General features: G+C 41.8%; 1 protein-coding gene across 1 annotated transcript in view; it reads right to left on the bottom strand.

The window, feature by feature from the left end:
* Positions 1-14867: 14867 nt before the first annotated feature.
* The window catches only part of LOC115817003 (rho GTPase-activating protein 6-like), a 60607-nt gene continuing 55588 nt past the window's right edge, over positions 14868-19886 (bottom strand). Inside the window, exons 9-13 of the mRNA XM_030780219.1 lie at positions 18289-18468; positions 16733-16824; positions 16127-16401; positions 15766-15846; positions 14868-15439 (exon numbers count right to left, since the gene is read on the bottom strand). Of these exons, the coding sequence (XP_030636079.1) occupies positions 14868-15439; positions 15766-15846; positions 16127-16401; positions 16733-16824; positions 18289-18468 (1200 nt within the window). The remainder of the gene's footprint in view (positions 15440-15765; positions 15847-16126; positions 16402-16732; positions 16825-18288; positions 18469-19886) is intronic.

The raw sequence follows: 19886 nt of genomic DNA, 5'->3' as shown, positions 1-19886 counted from the left end.
CGTAAAGGTCAAACCAAAGGTGAAACAGTGAACTTTGGATCTTTTGGAAAGAAGGAATTCATTCTGATTTTCACCATTGCTCTAAAGTTTTAAACTAGATGAGGGATTATTTGGAATGCATAGCCATTCCATTAAAACCCCAGGGACTTGTAATTGGAGTGGTCTCCTAATTGAATCGGAATGCTGATTGAGAATCCTCAGGAGTAAGCAAGAGGAGAGCAGCCACTCTCCAAACAAACCTCTCATTAAACTGTCCAACCTAATCACGGTGACGTTCATTGCTAGGTTTTACTTGAAATTTCAGAATGCTGCCTCATTCTAATTAGGTGGCTTTAAACAGAATGACAGAAAAAGAGAGAGAGAGAGAGAGAGAGAGAGAGAGAATTTCCAACTATTCATGAAAGGAACCAGTTGCTGTCTGAGATTCTATCAGGTTGTTGTTCCCCACAGGCATAACACAGGATAGATAGAAAAGTCATGCTTTTAAGTGAGTCTCTGTTGCCACCAAAAGGAATGCTGGTTCATCCACTCCGAGAGGTTTTTTTTTTTTTTTTTTTAAGCTCAACACCTCCCCTTGGTCCCATCTCCACTTGTTGGATGAGGTAAATTCATGTTGACAGTCTGCAAGTTTCAATAGATTTTAGCCTTGGTGACTCAGGCAAGAGAGAGAGTCACTTGTCTTAATGATTTTCCTCATGTGTCTTCGTAGGTGAGAGAAAAAAAAACGCCTCAGGTCCCAACTGTTCTGAACAGTAATAGTCAGAGTTAGGATGTGAGCATGTTTTCTTCACAGAATAACAATGATCTTTTTTTTTTTTTTTTTTTTAAAAAAAAGGGTGTCATTTGAACAGCTGATCCAATATTAGAAGGGCAATTGCGTGAATGTTTTCTACATTGTTGTCTCATGAGTGCTGTTCCGTTGCACCAATCAGCATATTTTTTCACTTCAAGCAGCAACTTTTGTTGTTGGTGTGTTGCGTTGTTTTGTTTTTGGTTTTGTTTTTTTGGTTGGTTTGTTTGTTTTAGCTAAATGGTGATGGTCTCTGTCTAAAGCGGAGCTGACAGGATACTGAGGCAAGCCGTCAATCAATTACGTTGACGTATCACAAAGTGTAGATTAAAAACAAGAGGGATCAAATCAAATCTCTTCACGGCTGCCGCCTCTCCAGACACACCGCTAGCCTCACGTCACCAGTCCTCCCCCTTTCTCTTTGGATCCTTCATATTTTATGTTCAGGTGCTAAAGCGTTATTTTTATACCGTAGCAAGAGAAGAAGGATGCCCGTCTTTTCCTGTAGGGCTAAGGGATCGCAATGCGGGTATAATAGACAGAGAAGGAAAAGGGGGCGACGCTACAAGAAAAATGATACATTAAGAATGAGCGACCGAAAAAAGGAAGACATGTTAGCGGCTTCTGAAATATAGCTCCATTTATGCTAACCAGCTCTGATGCATTATTCACGTTTTTCGCTTGCTCTTCGGAAACTTTATGGAATATTTGATGTGTCCGACCATGAGTCATCAGTTTCCTGCGTGATGGACAAGTGAAGGCCTCGCTCAATAATTAATAAACTCATCAATCTTTAACATCCTTTAATAGCTTAAACCTAGCGGTGCCAGAATACGGCCAGGCCAATTTATTATTCAGTTTGAGTAATTCGCTATTCAAACACAGTTTTTACCCCCCCCCTCCCACTTTCTCTCTCTCTCTCTCTATCTCTCTTTCTGCCCCCCCCCTCGCTCTCCCTCTCTCTCTCTCTCTTAGGCTGTTTGATGTCTTTCATTACTGTGATCTGACCTTCCTCTTGTCTTCACTCAGTGCTCATGTTTACATTGTCATCACTGAGGATAAGCAGACAATCCAGTCCAGTTCATCACTGAGATGATTGAAATCGCCTGTGAGAACAGAAATCTTTTTTTTTTGTCTGAATAAATCTCAATTTGCCTCGCACCCAAAGTCAACAATTAAATCAAACCTTTGTTTATGACTCTGCTGATTATGATCAAGAGTTTTATTACACTGGAAATACTTCAAGAGGACTGCAAAATTGCATCATATTATGATGCTAATACTAAGGTGTTACATACATGTATGAGCCGCTGACAATGGTTTGGAAATCATTTGGGTACTTCTGAGAAGTTGGAAATGTATTAGGAAAATTTAACAAGCAGGAAAGTGTTGTTATTTTAATTTTTAGTGACACTAAAACATAGTTTTGGAAATGCACAGACAAGCTGTGTTGCATCTTAATTTTAAGCCTTGAGTTACCATCTGTTACCAACAAGATTAATGCAGTGCTAGTTCTTGTTATCTGACGTGCGGGGCTATGACACTGAGAAAGCCTGTTTCCCAGGTCATAACAGTTTGAATTTATCATGTAACCCCTGTAATATTTTGCTCCAGGAGCTGCAAAATACTACAGAGAAGGAGAGAAACTTAGAGAGATAAGCATTTTCCATTCGTAAACACAAAGTTCAAGTTCCCCAGTCCACGCCCAAAGTCATCCTGATGAAGAAATGTTGTGCTTACCAAGCTGAATCATGTTTTACTTCTCACTTAGAGTGAAATATTAGATCAATATTTCACCGTGACAGCGGTTAGGATGAGCTTAGTGCATTGGTGCTTAACCACATACTTTAAAATATTCATATTTTCTCTTCTTTACTTGCTTGCATTCTACAAATGAACGACGCTTGGCCTTTGTTAGAAGAGGAGAGGGAACTCTTCGATATGAACAGCATTCCTAATACATTACATCACATGACATCATATGACTTTGTGTAGACTCCCTATAACACCCAAAAATCAGTTCATTTTCTTCTATCACTATACCAACTATTTTGAGTGAATTAGCATATAAATGTATCCGTGATATACAGGCTAGCATGCTATAACTACTGCATGCAACCATTGTATAATGAGCTACTGATTTAAAAAAAAAAAAAAGGTGTGATAATGCATTAAAACTATATGTTTTAGAAGGTTGTTTTTTGTTGTTGTTGTTTTTTTGTACAGGAGAATATGCACGTAGAGACTCGTACGATTGGATTCACAAAGACTGTGATAGATGTATACTTGTACACGCTTAGCAGGATGAGAAATATTGAGTTTATCTGTAATGATAACTTTTTCACAGACCATTTTTCACGTTTCCCCACAACAGCAACTCATCCCTTTGACTGATTACTCAACTGAACCAAGAACCAATAAAAAGACTAATGTTCCTGTTTGTTTTTCACCTTAGAGACTCGGTCGGAAAAAAAAAAACAGGAGCACAAGGTCCCCTGTGGAGAAGAATTTACTTTCCATTGTCGCTTTATGAATTTCTCGCTGACAGTTTTTCGGTGAACATTCTATTACTCACTCCGTTTCTTCCACCCACTCACTGAACCTCCAGATGTTTAAACCCCAACCACAGCAGTGCTGACAACCCAGCCCTTAAAAACAAGTTGACGAAAGAGCTGAAACCTCAAATGAAAAAAAAACCCAGTGTGATAATCAAAATGATCTTGTTGAATCGTGCCAGTATATCTCCATACAGTCCCTGGTCTATGTAAACAGTACAACAAAGTTGACCAAACTGTCTCCAGATTGTCGCCTTGGCTCATTACCTTCCCAAACTCAACAGTGAAGATTGGAGAGGCTTTGTACCGCTTGAAAATGTAGGTGTGGGTAACCTGTGAACTAAAAATACCCAGGAATCCTTAAAACAGTGGTCTATGGCCACACGAAACAGGCTGGATCCTGAGGCCAAAGTAGCATTTAGTCATCTGGTGCATTTTATAGATAGAGACTTGATGTCAGGGGTCAGGAGCACCCTGCTGACGTAATCCAAAAGGCAGGCATCAGACAAGGTTTTAAAGCGGTTTGGTGGCCCGTGTTGAGAGAGAAAGAGAGAGAGAGAGAGAGCTTTCAGAGTTAACTGCACGGCTCAGGAGTAGAGCAGGGAAAATAGAGGAATGTCAGACTGTGTGCCAGGGGATCTGCTCTGCGCGTTCAGTACTCAACGCTCTCAACCTCTCACATCTCACAGACAGCTGAGAATCTCCACTCTGCAATGCGTTAACTTCACAGCGCTGGTGTGTTACCTCAGTCTAAAAGGTTCACGTAAACACAATGAGCGCTAGCTGGAGAGCACATTAAATTCCTTATAAGGGTCGTAGTGTTCGTGTATATTATATGGCGCGTACCTCAGCTTATTGTTACCTTAAAAATTCCAAGGAGTGTCATCCCTCGTCGTTCATTTTAGGGGAAAATGATATAAATACATTTGTGCCACTGGACAATATAAACACAGTCAGTTCAGTTTCAGTTTGCCCAGGAGTGGAGCACATATCTGACTGGGGGTTCTGTGTGTGTGGGAATCAGTGGCAGTGTCAATTCAAATTATGTGAATTTGAAAGCAACAGTGCTTAATAATTCTTAATAATTACTTCTGATCCACTATGCAGATCAATCAATCAATCAGTCAGCATCTTACTAATAAATGCTCTCTGTGAACTGACAATAAATTGTCCTTGACTCTCAAGTTCTTGTTCAAACAGAGGCTGATCAGTCATCGTACTTTACTGTCATGGTAAAGCAGGATGAGCTGAAAGTCTGGTTATGGTAAAGTAAGCATGCAAGTCCTTCGAAGCTTTCAGAAGCTTAGCTGGGGGTGGGGGGTGGGGGGGGAGGTTAGGGGTGAGGGGGTTAGGGGGGAGTGATGGTGGTGTGTTTTTGGACCAGGATCTTGGACTGGCAAAGAGACAGTGGGTGAGGTTTTCCCTCATGAAATTACACAGTCAACCATGAAACCATCACTCTCAGAAATATGTTTGATGGTCATCCACCTCTTAAAGCACTTTTCAAATGCATTCAGATTGTGGCTTTGCCTTTGCCAAAAATAACATCTTGAATTCTTCGAAATAAGGACAGCAGAGAATAACTGAAGGAGTGCTTTCAACAACATCTTGAAGATTTGCAAAAGACTCTACAGCAGGAGAACCCAGATCTGAACACAACAGGTCAGTCAATTTCCATTAAATAACTCGCGCTGGGCGAATAGGTAAAACATCTGTACATACCTTCCCTAGCCTGTAGCCTTAGTCCGTTCATAAAACTATTATAAACTTAAAGGGGCTCTTTCAGAAAAAAAAGAGAGAGAGAACTGAGACAAACAGGTCACCACTGGCACCAGAAAAATCTCACAAACGGATCCTCATAAAACAACATTGTTTCCTGTACTGCTTGCTGGCACACATCTGAAGGGTGACCTTAGCTGTGGGTAAAGCTCTATTAAAAAGAGAAAGAGAGAGAAAGAGAGAGAGAGAGAGAGAGAGAGAGAGAGAGAGAGAAAGAGACTTTATGCACTCAAGTTAGTTTTTCCTGCACCGACTAAATGCTCTCAGCATCTTTACAGCGTCACAGTGTTTCACTGTGAGAGAGACAGATTACAGAAAAACCCCTGTACAAACCAACACAGCACATTTAGAGCCAACTCACTGGATCCCCATTGGTTTAGATCTCCTTAGCGTGTCGATTGTTTCCAAATGACCCTTTGTCTGTGTCAGCATATATGCTCTGCAGATGAGTAGACAAACAATTCACAGCACAGTACACACAGATGATGCTTTAAACGCTGTCATCCAAACTGTATGTTTACAGGATGAAGAGTTCACATGGGTCTAGAGGCAATCCCTCGCTCTTAGGAGCTTTGCAGAGTGTTTACGCAAAGACCTGGGGTGTTTCAAGTTTGTTTTGATCTTTTGCATCCTTAAATTTAGAACTTTTATTTAAATTTAAACCATTTCCCCTCTCAGGAAATTACAACATAAATAAATAGATAAATAAATAAAGAAATAAATTAGTTTCAGTAAGCTTGCTAACTGCAAGACAAACACACATATATGAAAAGAGAGAAGACGAGACAAAGACAGAGAAAAAAGGGAGAGGGAGAGAGAGAGAGTGTGAGAGAGAGAGAGAGAGAGAGAGAGAGAGAGAGTGAGAGTAAAATCAGGACACCGCAGTCATCCATCTGCTGACAAATTACTGCATCACTTAGAGGAGATGGTTTAAGGCCTGTGTCATCCCTTCTGGGGAATCGTGAAATCCAATTGGACCACACCAACGCTCAAACTGATAGACCCCAGGACAGCTGTTATCACTCCCCTTCAAAAAAAAAAAAAAAAAATCTTCAAGAGATACATTTCCCCGCAAAGAACCATCAAAGTGATGAAACATGCTTGACTTGAAAAACTTGCAATAAGAAACGGTCTGTGGGCTTCTCCCGTAACTTTTACATCTCGTGAAGTCCAATTTGATTTAGTCCATTTCTAAGTAGAACTTTCTAGTCTTTTGCCCTTAAAATTTGGCACTGCGTTTTGAATGTTCGACTCTCATTAACCTTTCTGCGGAGCAGCCAATAAAATCTCGCCACCCTGCAGGAGATGACAAATGATATTTGATGTTGCCAAACTCATAACGTTTTATTCCATATTTGTCAGATGACATAGAGATATTATGTGACGTGAGATCAGCTATACAAAGCGTAACAATACTTTGTGAAAAAACTAATAAATTATTGATTTCCATGTGTTTTCTGTAGTACATTTTGTGCAGCTGCAGCTATGATTTATGAAGGTTCACGTCAACCCAAAGAATGACTGAACTGTGAAATAAAAACAACAGTCTTATGTTTGGGCCTTGTTCACATGAAAATCAGTGTTGAGACCACAGTTATCTGGTGTTTTAGCCAAAAAATGGCCCCTGATATGACATTTTTTTCCCCAGTATTACCCCACAGCAATGGGAGACCTATAAGCGAGCCATTAATGGACTTTCTCTGGAACCTCACGTCTATTCGCACAAATGTGGTACCAATTTAAAACTGAAAATGCCCTCTTTTTGTGTTCTATTTATTGCTTTGAATGTGTCTCAAAACAGAAAACCACCGTGATACCGTGTATACTCCCATGAGGAATGTAGCTTAGAACTTATATTTAACCACTGGCAGATCGGTCCATTCCTCTGTATCTGAATACAAATATAATCTCAGAACGCGACCCATAATCATAGCACCCAAATATGTCTTGGTCAGCCATCCTTTAATGAAAGCCTTTAGCTTCCTGTTTTCTTCTGCGTGTGAAAAAAAAAAAGAGTTGCAGAAATGCCATCCAGTGGAATGGACAGTGTGAAGACGGCGACCCAGTCAAGCAGGTTTATGCTACCACGCAAAGTACGCTTTGCAGCTCTAAACAAACTAGCAACATGTACGCTGAGGTTCCATCTCCAATTCGGTCTCCTGCTACTGCCCACACAGTCGTTTTCACCGGAAAACACCGTTTATCTGGGTGTGCATCACGCACAGGCGTTGACAGTGTGTTGAGAGAGAGAGAGATAGAGAGAGAGAGAGAGAGAGCGCTCAGGCACTTTCTTACATCTTCATTTAGAAGTCACCAGAGATGTTGTTCCTCTTCAGTAAACAGATTTGTAGGGTTAGAGGAGCAACAGCAATCAAAAAAAAAAAAAAATTGAATGTGGAGAGTTATCCATGCAGAGAACCCCTCAGGAGAAAATCAACTCATTTGTCCAGATGTTTGCAGGGCTTTTTTTTCCCTCTCCCTCTTGCTGTGCAGTGATCAGATTGTTTTGGATTGTGGAAACCTTATGCAGATTTGGCTGAAAACCAAAATGTGAAAGCAGGGACTCATGGAGGAGCATCCTCCTGACTCAAAGCCATGAGGCCTCCTCCACGGGTTGCCCAGGAAACAAAAAGGAGCCAGAGGATATAGTATGATGGAGCAGTTCAACAAAACGAACATTAACATCCTGTAAACTTTAAAGGTTGTTTAACCATCACATATCCCAAATACGCCTGTTTTTAATTTTTTTTTGTTGTTGTTGTTGTTTAACTTTCTGACTCAGCCAGATTCTTGAAGAGATAGCTTATTAGTATTTCAGGCTGTTACAGTTAATGTTTGTGAGTTGGCTGTAAGCAAGCCACATCCTCCTCATCCTCCTTGTGAACTTTGTTTCGTGTCATTTGCAGTTACATTCTACATGCTCCCACATTTTTCACATCCACTCTACACCCAAACCTCCAAGGTGCATTCATGCATAACTGTGTCACTCTATATATCTTCATACATGCAAGTGAGCATGTGGGTGCTGCGTGTGTGTGTGTGCGTGTGTGTGTGTGTGTGTGTGTGTGTGTGTGTGCGTGTGTCCTTAGCACATGTAGCCCTTGAGGACTATGATCGGGGTCAAAAGTGCAACAGTCAGCTGTCAAATGTACATTTCATGGCAATCTTCATATTTTACATCCCATTTTCTAGCCAAATACAATCACAAGAACGTCTAATATCTAGTCACTATCCTTCCACATCTCATCCACATGCGTAAGGCAGATTAACTCTGCTCAGTGACGCGTCTGCCTGCACGCTCTGCTCACCAAACACGCCCGAGATCCCTTACACTTACTTCTTCTTGATTCTCCACCAAAATGAGGTGGAGAGACAAAAGTTCCGCCCGAGGCAGGAGTTGTCTTTTTGCTCATGTGGAAGTTGTTAGTGGGTTTCCGTGGCGAATTGGGTAAGAAATGATCTGAGAATGCACCCTAAAAATGTTTGTGTGCCAGCTATATTTTCTCAAGAGAAGCAAAGAGAAATAAGTAACCGAGTCAATGAATAAATGAAGAAAGCCGTAAAGTAGGAACGGCCTGATGGGGCAGCTGTGTGGGGCTGGGCTGTAAGGGGCCAGTGCACATATGCAGGGAGTCCTGCCCTCTCAGGACACAGGGCGTATAGGCTGCTCATGATAGGATTATCTAGGGCAGAAAATGAAACATGCCCTCTGAGGCCCTCTGAGGCATGAACAGCCTTGACTGCACAAACACACACACACACACATACACACACGCGTATATATACACACACGCACACATGTACATGCACGAACACACACACACATACACACACACACACACACATATATATACACACACACGCACATGCACATGCACATGCACACGCACACGTGCATGCACACACACACATACACATATGCACACACACACACACACACGCACATATATATATATATATATATATATATATATATATATATATATATATATATATACATATATATATATACATATAAAAACATGCACAGATATGCACACACGCACACACACACACAGAACCATGCACAGAACCATGTTCAAAAAGAAACGAATTTCCATAGACATCATAAAAGCTAACTCTACAGTCAAATGCAGATTCATCTCATTAAACCTATTTAAAAATGTGCTGCATTATTCCCCTCGTGGTTATTAGACAGTGCTTCCATACATAATAATAAAGCTCCATGAATACTGTTGAATGTTAAGAAGCCAGTCATGGAGTCTTGTGCATGACTAGACTATATGTGAAAGTTGAAGCTGATAGCTTATCCCCAACGAGTCCGCCAAGTTTTCCTGACACATTCTTACTCTGCACTTCACCAAGTAACAGGCATCTTAACCTTTCCGGCTGTCACTTTATACTTCGCACATGATAATTGTTGTCTGAAATAGAAGGATGCTTAGAAACTATGCGAAAACGTTCAGGACATTTGGCCTATGTTTGTGTTGACAGAGTTGTTCAGTTCCAGCAGGGGCGGTTTCTAAGCGTAGGCGACCTAAGCGGTGGCGGTGCTCGAGCATATGATTTCCACAGTCAGCACGTTTTTCCTCTCCCGCTGTCGCACTTTTATTTATTTCGTGTTTGTGATAGTAAAATTTAAATGTGTTATTTGCCCTGAAGATGGCGCCTTTTTTTTGGGTGGGGGGGCGGGGGGGTCGGACATCTCGCCTAGGGCACCAGAATGGCAAGACACGCCACTGAGTTCTAGTCTTGAGTGCCTTAGGATTCCCACACGTTAGCTCATTCAGCAGGAGGTCTGCTGAAATGGGGCTTTCCACAAACTTGGTTGGAGTTGGGGTTGGCTGGAATACATCCTTTAGGGAGAGAAATGTGTGCTGGGATCCTTTTGAAGAAACATAATAACTTTGTTTCGGATTTGACATCCGGTTTACATATGACAGCAGGATTGTTATCCTTGAAACAATATGGTTCTGCGGTCAGTACAAAAGCAAGGGGGGGAAAAAAAGAGCTTTTGAACCAATCAGGTCATAGTTCCCCTCTGTTCTTTGCAGGAGCATAGCTACAGGGTGCAGTCTACTCCATATCGCTCCATAAATTCCATGCAGTCTTATGGATCCTGCACTGGAACTGTAGGTGTCTATCAGCTTGTTTAAACACGTGTACGCAAGGGCCCGCTCTTACATTATTTTACTGACTAACTGAACACGAGTTCTTCTGGATAAGAACATCTGCTAAATGACTAAAAGCAAATGTTTACGAACAATAACTTGATGGATTCTTCACACTTTCTGTGACTGGGGCTAAGAAAATTAATGGGCATGAAACTTGTTTGAGTGGAACATCTTCCAGAGTCCAGAATCCTTAAGTATCCTCTGACTCTTTAACTGGGTTTCCCTTTACTGGTTCAAAAGCTGACGAGCAATTTTGAAATTAACAATCCAGTGATCCGAATCTGGCGCCATTGAACCGTACGCAAAAAGCACTGCAACAAATTAATCTATTCGGCTCCCATTAGGATATGACCTAAGTGCTGATTGGATCCCGTGGGATGGGTTCGTGTCCAGTGGTGGGTCCTAGGCAGAAAAAAACCTTGTTTATGCTGGCTTAAGTCTCAACTTATATACAAGTCTCTTCTTATGTTCATTTTTAGAAATGGCCATTTTAAACATTATTGTCAAATCACGCTAACGTCATCCTGTACAACCACTAGTGGTCTAGTTGATCAACAGCTCTAATCTAAGTATCTGTGCCTATGCCTTACATTGCTTGATAATGGGAGTCGGGGGTTTTCCTGAAAAACCTCAGTGTTTTCCATAGTCTACCACTGAGTTTGTAATTACAGAAATGACAGAAAATGCTTCCTTCCTGTGTCTAAAATAAATATTTAAAATGTCTTATAGAAATCAGAGATTCGTCTGTGAAGACAGAGGGAAGAAAGTAGTGATGTTTTTGGGCAAATGTTATGACAAGAATTCCATTCAAATTCATCCACAGGGTTCCAAGGATAGACTATAATCACATGTTTCAGCTTCTGAAGGATATGGTAGCAGGGGAATTCCAGAGGGCGAAAAGAAGGAAAATTCAAACCCGCCCCCCCCCTCCTTTTTTTGGATTAAAAATAGACCAACCTTTTGAGTCTTAATCAAACTTCAAAGGTGGCCGATTGCTAAATGTGTCTGAATGTGATGGATTTCTGTATTTTAAATCACTGTATTTTGCTTTTGGCTTGTTATGACTTAGGTTTTGCTAAGCCTGTGTTTCTAGTGTTTATAAATGACATTTTTCGATCAGATTTCTGGATGAAATCTAATGAGCCCTTTTTATGATTGCCACATGATTCTTTTTTCTAGCTCTTTCTTGTAACCATCTGACAATAAAGAACATCAACGGCTCTAAGTAATACTACACAGAGAGAGAGAGAGAGAGAGAGAGAGAGAGTTCCTTTAGAATCTACAGTAAAGTGACTTCTTTTCAGAATGACTTATCTGGCAACAATTTAATTATTTGTAGATCCATTGTGTCTGCACTAGCTCCATGGCAAATTTCATATGTTTTCCCTGCAGGACACTTCATATAACCACATCACAGAACCCTGTAATTCAGGACACTTTCAACATTTACTGCAGTTATATCATAGGAAAAATTTACTGTGAAACTCCATGGGGTGACTTGGGGTGACAAACCCCACTACTCCCTTTTACTCGTTTATGGCCGACTGGTCATTTACCTGTCATCTGGTGCCCCCTAGTGGCCAGTGCTTGTAATGCAGTAAAACAGAGAGGTTCAGGTTACAGGCCATTATGACTATTTTAATAAAATCTAAAAGTATTGGACCATGGTTGTGACTGGTAAAAGTACTTCTGGGTGCACATATTAAATTAACATTCTAATCCCAGTCATGAATTCTACAGACGAAAATTGATGTACTTCTTCAGTTCTCGTCTTCTTTTCCTATTGTTGACATCTTGTGGTCAAAAAGTGGAATTGCATCAAATATCTAGACCACACAGAGTCAAAGGTAGAACCAAATGTAAAGAAAACATTGCAGGTGTCTTGCTTTCTCGTTTATTCCGACATGCTATTTTGAAAATGACAAACATCACCAAAGCATGCTTCAAAGCAAATGGCAGACCATACAAAATTGCTTTATTTGTTTGGAGTACAAACTTTCCTTTATTACAATACTGAATATTATAATATTAATCATTATAGTAATAATAACAACAAACAAACAACTGTATACTTGGGACACAGAGCAAAAAAACATTGGCATAATACAGCAATGTGGTATCGAATTAAAAAAAAATTACAATCCTATCATTCAAAGGAAATTTGGCACAGATGTTACCACCAGAGATCAAAGATGGCTCCTGACAGAAGGACAGCGATTTTCCGGAATGTTCCTCTATTAGGCAGACAACAGATCTAAACAATTAAAACTGATCATAAATTTATATTAAGAATGGGGGATAAAATAATAATTCAACTCATTTGAGCATGTTTCAAACAGAAAACAACTAAAAAAACGGACACATAAGCCGTTGCCACGGAAACAGACTAAAACAAAACACTAAGCGCTTACCCACCACATAGGCTATGCAATATTTGCCCGCAAATATCTACACAACAGTGAGGACAGAGGGTCTCTATGAGTAGCATTTGCAACTTATTTTCCATAAACGCCTTTTAGTGCATAAGCAGCAGTGGCAGTCAAATGCAAGTGGAATGTAGTCATCGCTGTGTGTCATCTCCAAAGCTTCAAAGTTCAAACAGCAACAATAACAACATACTGCTGAACGGTAAATTAGCAGTATTCGTCAGATGGATGAAAACGAGTGTTTGGTGGGTGACTAAACGCGGTTAAAGTAGAGGACAGAGGATGCCAGAAGTGCATTCTCCCTCTCTTGGTCTCAGTCTTGTGATTACAAAATGTGAACTCAGCCGTGGTCTCTCTGGGCACTTACCATCTTCCCCTGAGAGTTAAGAAATATTTCACGTTTGACCTTAATTATTGAAGTACCATCATTTCTCTTGAGATCTGCGAACTCTGAGTTGGTAGTGAGAAGGCGAGCCTGTTGCATCTTGTTATAAACGGACATTAACAGATGTCGCAGATTTTCAGTTAAAGACGGAGAGGTTAATCACTGTTAATATTTAAGTGGACAACTTCCAGAACTTTCCTCTGTTAATAACACACTTAAATACCTACATCCTGTGTAACATACATTCTACCCTGAATGCATAAGTGCCTTGTCTTGTTTTAATAGCACAAAGTGACTGGGAAATGATGAGGAAACAAGTCAAACACTGCACAAAATCGTCATAGGAAATGACCGTTAGACAACCACAAGAGGGCTCTGAGACAAGTACTAACTTGAATGACAATGTACCACAGTTCTTTGCTTGTTTGTTTGTTTTGTTTTGTTTTTTGTTTTTTTGTTTGCTTTTTTGTTTTCTGAGCAGGTTTGGTCAATTGAGATGGGAGACCGAGTAAAAAGATAGTGATGGGGTACTCTGAAAATAACATGCCACATTATTCACATCACATTTGAGCGTAAAGCCAGTTTTATGTCAGGCAAAGTGGCAGTTAATTCTTAGACTGCATATATACAAACTTGATGACCACTACACTGAATTAACTCGAGTCGACAACAACTGGTAAAAAAAAAAAGAAAAAAAAAATCATTGGTAAGAGAGTTCTATCCTCTATACCTACAGATCACAGGGCCGCAGTCAGACCGTTAGAACATCATATGATCATTCCAGGAAAAGAGAGAAAAAAAAAGGCACACTTTCACTCCAGAGGAGAAAAACTAGAGAAGCAAGTCAAAAGTTAAATACTGGATTGTTCTAATTCACTGAGAGAGAATCTATATCATTTCTTAAGTGCTTTACAGCTTCAATCCGAAGACCTCTGTAATCCCAAACATTCACAGTCTTATTCATTTCCACATTATGCAAAAGCTTGTGTTGACGTTGTGGGCCTTAGTTTAGGCGTCACCCTCAACAAATATTAAAACCCCCTTTTAAGAACCTAGAAAACCAAAAAAAACCCCCAAAAAAACAACAGGAAAAAGTTCCATCCCATAGGTAATTCAAACCATATTAACAAGCAACAAACGCTTGCATTTTCACATGGGCAAGAAATATGAAAATAATGCTATGCTGACCTACAAGAGTCACTGTGTATAAATGGATATTTAGCAGCTTTTTATTCAGCAACGTGTTCATCGTCGTGTCTATGTACAAAAAAAAGGAAGGGGAATTATTACAATCTATAATTACAACTTTTAAAAGTTATGATAAGTGGTAACCCCAAATGCAGTCTTACACAGCAGTTATACAATAATCTGAATATACTGTGTCTACCCATCCATCCATATAAAAGCAACAATAAAACATTTAACTCTGAAAAAAATTTTACATAAGGGTTGAGCAGGAATCACCTAATCTAAAATGAGGTACCTGTTTTTGATCAATCCGCTGTTTTTGTTTTTTTGTTTTTGCTTTTTTTTTGACGGGACTTTAGATCTCTCAAAACATACATCCATACGAGAAGTGAGCAAGGTATGGATGAGATGCTATGGCGCTGTGACGGACGTCGTCACGGCAACATCACGGCTCTCGCACACTAGGCCGTACACAAGTGTAAGGCAGCAGCTGTGCATGTAAACAAGGCCACGGCACCGTCTCTTCGCTCGTTCGATCGATCGTCCGTTCGTTTGTATAAATTTCAACCCTCAGACCAGCGTCTCTGGCAGCGTGTCGGCATTGTCCGAGGACAGAAGCTGCCAGATTTGCCACCTGTCCCTCTGCCAGTCCTGCCATTCCGGGCTTCTTGGCGTGAACGCGCCCGCCGACGGAGTCGAGTTCTGAGCGGCCGGTCTCCCGACCAACGGCGGGTGCGGGTGAGCCGTAGCGCCGGGCGCCGAAGACGCGGACGAGACGGTCAACGCCGCCGAGGGTTTAGAACGAGAGTGTCCGCAGTACGGGGGAGGAGGGGGCCGCGCGTCATTTCTGTTTCCCGGTTTGGGTGGGAGGGTTGGGCTCGGGGCACCGTGACCGCTCCCTATTGGGATGTCCTCCGAACTGCTCGACGCCGATCGGCCGTCAGAGGTGACGCTGAGCTGGAGGTGTCGCGGCCCAGTCTGCGGACTGCTGCACACACGGGACACCACCGGGTGTTGGCGACACTCTGACATTCCCAGCGTCGTCTGTGACCGACGCACGAGCTGCTTCGCGTCACCTTGGTGACTGTCGATGCCCTCCTGCGAGCTGCGAGAGCTCCCTTCAGATACGTTACCATGGGAACCTAGGAGAACAACATAACAACATTCACTCTTTTCATTACAGAGATTGACCGCGATGCTAAAATTAGTCAAAGGCGACGGAAATAAGACTGAAAAATCAGAGGAGGTAAACTGAGCAGATATTCCACTATACTTTTCATCGAACACAGCCCAATAAGAAATGGAAAAGTGAGTGAATCTGACATTCTGAACTGAAACCAGATTTTGATTTAAAAGATCTGTTATACAGCCACTGACTCTAGTTGTCATCAGATGAGGTATTCCACTGAACGGTGAATTCCACAAAAGCTGAAATAAAAAAAAAAAAAAGCTTTCCCGCATATGGTACCTGTGTACGTTTGCTCCTTCAGTCCCGGTTTTAATGTCGAATGCCATGCTCCCCAGATGTTAACGTGCTCCTCCGACATATCTGAAAAAATGTAGGAAAGATGTTCATCCACTTTCTCATTTGTAAATTTCAAATGACATGCTAACCTCTCGAAAAATCCTACAAAGCTTTAGCATTTCTTCATCAAATCCCGCTTCACCCGCTGGACTCGAGAAAATCTGGATCCTTCGAGTGCTTACAAATGGAATGAGTGGACAAGTGCTAGAATCTAGAGCTTTACATCACTATCTATACACCCTCATCTGCAGTATTCAGTCTTCTACAAGCATTGAACTCCGGCATATGTCGCTTTAGTTCTCACCCTTTGCCGGAGACCACGGGCTGGTGGGGGTCTCCCTGGCGCGGCCCGCCACCTGACCGACCAGAGCGTACTGTTCTGGGACACGAAAGAGCCGGTCGGCGCCGGGTACGGGGCCAGCGGTCCCGCCCCCGCCGTCGCCCCCCCTCCGCTCGGACAGCACGGGCGAGTTGTTATCATAGGGGGAGACCTCTCCGCTGGACACCTTGTTCGAGTCGCTGGAGGAAAGGCGTTCATTCAGAGCAAAGGAGGCCTCCGAATTCAACAGGTCTGGACTCCTGCAGAAGAGAGGACGGAGGGAGGGACTGATTCTTTGATTCTACAGCGGATTCTCAGGAGAGGAGAGAACTGTGTCGGTGCTGAGCAGATTTAAACTGGGGGTTATGTGTTTTTGTGTTAATGTCAGTCTTGTCCCGTTTAGAGAATCCGGATAGCGCTTAGCAGATCGTTTCTCTCTCTCTGAACGGTTTTTGATCAGTAAGGACTCTCTGTGAAATAAAATCAGTTCTGTTTAACCCCTGGATTTTATACGAGGGCTTTGAAATTTCCGCAGGAGTTTAGGACACATTGTACGTAGAAGTGTGTGTGTATTGTCTCCAAGAAACTCACTGTGATGCTTTTCTTCGTAACAGGTAGTCCACAACGTCTGGATCGGTCTCCAGTAGGCTCATCAGCACTTCATTTTGTAGGTCTGGTGATACCTGTAGAATGGCCATGACACACTTCAGTATCACACTGGTCTGTTAACAACACTATGACGATCAGGTCAACACATCAAAACTCAGATAATAACACATCACAGAGATAAGCCGTATGTCTGGATTGAGATGTAGACTGGGAATCTCTGTCTGCTTCTCTTCCTTGATAGAGAAGGTGCTGATTAGCATTTCTGTTCAAAACTGAACATTCTGAGATTCTCAGCTCCACTATTTTACCATATCGTTTCTCTGAATTTTTTGTTATTCAAACATCACTTTGGGAAAGTTAGAATGTTCAATTTTTACTTTTTTTTTCAACTCTTAGTTGTTATTCATAATCTTTGATCGTAATTTTACTCATTTTGAGTCAACATTGATTCCATAGCATTGCACATCCACTAGGGGGAGCAGTTCGGTTACGGATTAGCAGCTTATTTTGCTTCATCAAGCGAGTAAAAAAAAAAAAAAATTAAACTGATAATTTCCATGAGAGTAGCTTCATGTCTCAACTGTCTTTTAAAGTGGAGTCAATTTGAAAACAGAGGGAAGAGGCCAAGAGCTAAATGAAGTGCTCAAGATCACTGGCACCGGCGCAAAGCTCTCCCTCAAACAGTCGGCTCCTACACGGCTTCCTCCTCAAGCCTCTGTATTCAGAGCAGTTCCACACCACACACAGCACTGTTTGCTTTGTGGAAGACATGGCTATTGTCTGTTAAAGCCTACAGATTCTTTAACAACACACACACACACACATCCACGCGCACACACACACACGCGCACACACACACACGCACGTGGAGACTAGGGAAGGAGATAATCAAGACGTGATAGCTGTTTAGAGAGAGAGAGAGAGAGAGAGAGAGAGAGAGAGAGAACAAAAGACAGAGAGAGGATAAATGACCATATGGAGATAGTGAATCTGTGTTTTTTTTATTATGTCTGCCAACCAAGGAGTAGAATAACTTAATGAACCATGAAAGTGCCGTAAAACCTGTCTTACTCTGTGTTAGACGTCCCTCATGCTGGCTCATGCAAATGATAGAAACACCACCAATTACCGCAACAGCTCATACTATAAAACTGCACTTAAACATTTCACATGTACAATTACCAATACACTATTACTATTATTATTATTATTATTATTATTATTATTATTATTATTATTATCATTATTATGTACTCCAGGGCAGTTACAGGAAAGCCCCTCGACACATTCTATTGTTTATATAATGTCAATGATGACGTAAAGAACACTTGGGATGAAGTGGGAACTGTTAAAACGTTCTTTGAGGACTCAACACTGAACACACTAAAGTTTGCTTAGGTTACTGTCCTTCACATATGTCAGCGTGTCTCGAATTATGTCAGCGGCGTTCCAGAACCCGGAGCGGGGCTCGGAAGGGGACAAGGCCGGGATCTTGACAGGAAAAGAAGGCGAAATATGCAGCGCGGCTTAGCACTCACCATGAAGAGGTCCTCGAAGGTAGCGATCATGCGCTGCACCACGGCGATGACGGCCGTGGACTCCTCCGCACGGGCGGAGCTCTGGACGCTGAACTCTTTGTCCGAACTCTTCTGTTTGTGGAGCAGGTTCGGCCCGAAGATGGTGGCCAAGTTTAGAGAGGTCATCTTGTTCCCCGTCACCTGAAACCGCACACCGAATCTCGACTGATAAATCTCAACGGCAAAGAAAAAAAAAAATACTGTATTCTAACAAACAGGTATGAACATACTCCCCAAATGTATCCTTAATAAACCAGCAAAATCGTAATCTCTCCTTTTTTTTCCCCTGGTCAAGGGTATCACTTTCAATATGTAAAACTCTAAATAATAATATTTAGTGAGGAATGACAGGGAGATTCATATCCAACATGAGCGAGAGTAATGAGAGTGCTAATTTTTCTTACTCTCTCTGGCTCTCACCCAATAGACACTAAAATTTAGCAATCTGTGCCAATGCCTAGTGCCTCCAAGTCTGTGGTCAGTAAAACCTCAGCAGGGGCCGTGTTTGAGTTTTCAAAGTGTCATCGCAACGACCCACAATGTTAACAAGATCACCACGCTCAAATCAAGCTCGCAGCAGGCCTGTATAAGGCCATTGGCCCACTGCCTGTTTAAAGCAATGGCTTTTAGCCTTGCATTAAGTAACACTATTTGTGGGTGTATGTGTCCCTGTTTCCCAAAAGGGAATAAACTGGATGTACCAGATTTTTTTTTTTTTTTTTATAAACACACTTTCATACAATGCTCCTGGACACTGAGTACTAACAAACAAGTGTTCAAGCATGTGTTCGGTCTCAGCACGTGCAAAGCGATTTAATAAACACACCCGCCCCCCCTTACTGTCTTTGACAGCGCGAGGAGTTTGCTACTTACGCTGCCTAAAAATAGTCACTAGTCTACTGTATTTGAGTGGGCATTCGCTACATCGTTTGTGTTGCTGACCTCTCCTATTTGGCCCTAAATCTCCCAAACGCCCCCTCTAACCCCCTCACAGCAGGAACACAAGGGCGATGAAAACTCCGATCACAAACCCCCACCCCCACCCCCCCACACCCCCCCTCCCCCCACATCCCCCAACCTACTTCCACCCACCCCCCCAAACCCTGAAGCATGTAATGAGGCCAACTTCCTGTCAGTGATGGCAGATAAGGGCAGTGTGGGAAAGTACACTTGGTCAAACGGGACTCAGGGAGAACCAAGCAGGACTCAGCAGAACCGAGCCAAAATCTCACATCCCAGATCCTGCATCTTAACAACTGCTGGGAACTAAATCCTAATTAAGTGGGAACTCCTATTATACTCTATTATACCTGACCAAAGACAAGTAAACACATGGATGTCATATGGTATGCCTCAGTGGGAAAACATAACACTATGAATGTGGTATTATTGCTTCAGTTGACAGAACACTTCCCTAAGGCTCTCAAAATGTGTCTTAATCTTGGCTTAATGATCTTGTAAACCTGGCACAGAAGCAGTCAGCCAAGAGAGGAACTTGCATTTGCATTGTTTGAATCATCATTAAGAGTTCATTTATGTTATCAAAAATATAATATGTA

This window comes from Chanos chanos, chromosome 7 (assembly GCF_902362185.1).
Source record: "Chanos chanos chromosome 7, fChaCha1.1, whole genome shotgun sequence".
Lineage (NCBI taxonomy): Eukaryota > Metazoa > Chordata > Actinopteri > Gonorynchiformes > Chanidae > Chanos > Chanos chanos.
This window is presented reverse-complemented; position numbering and strand designations above follow the sequence as displayed.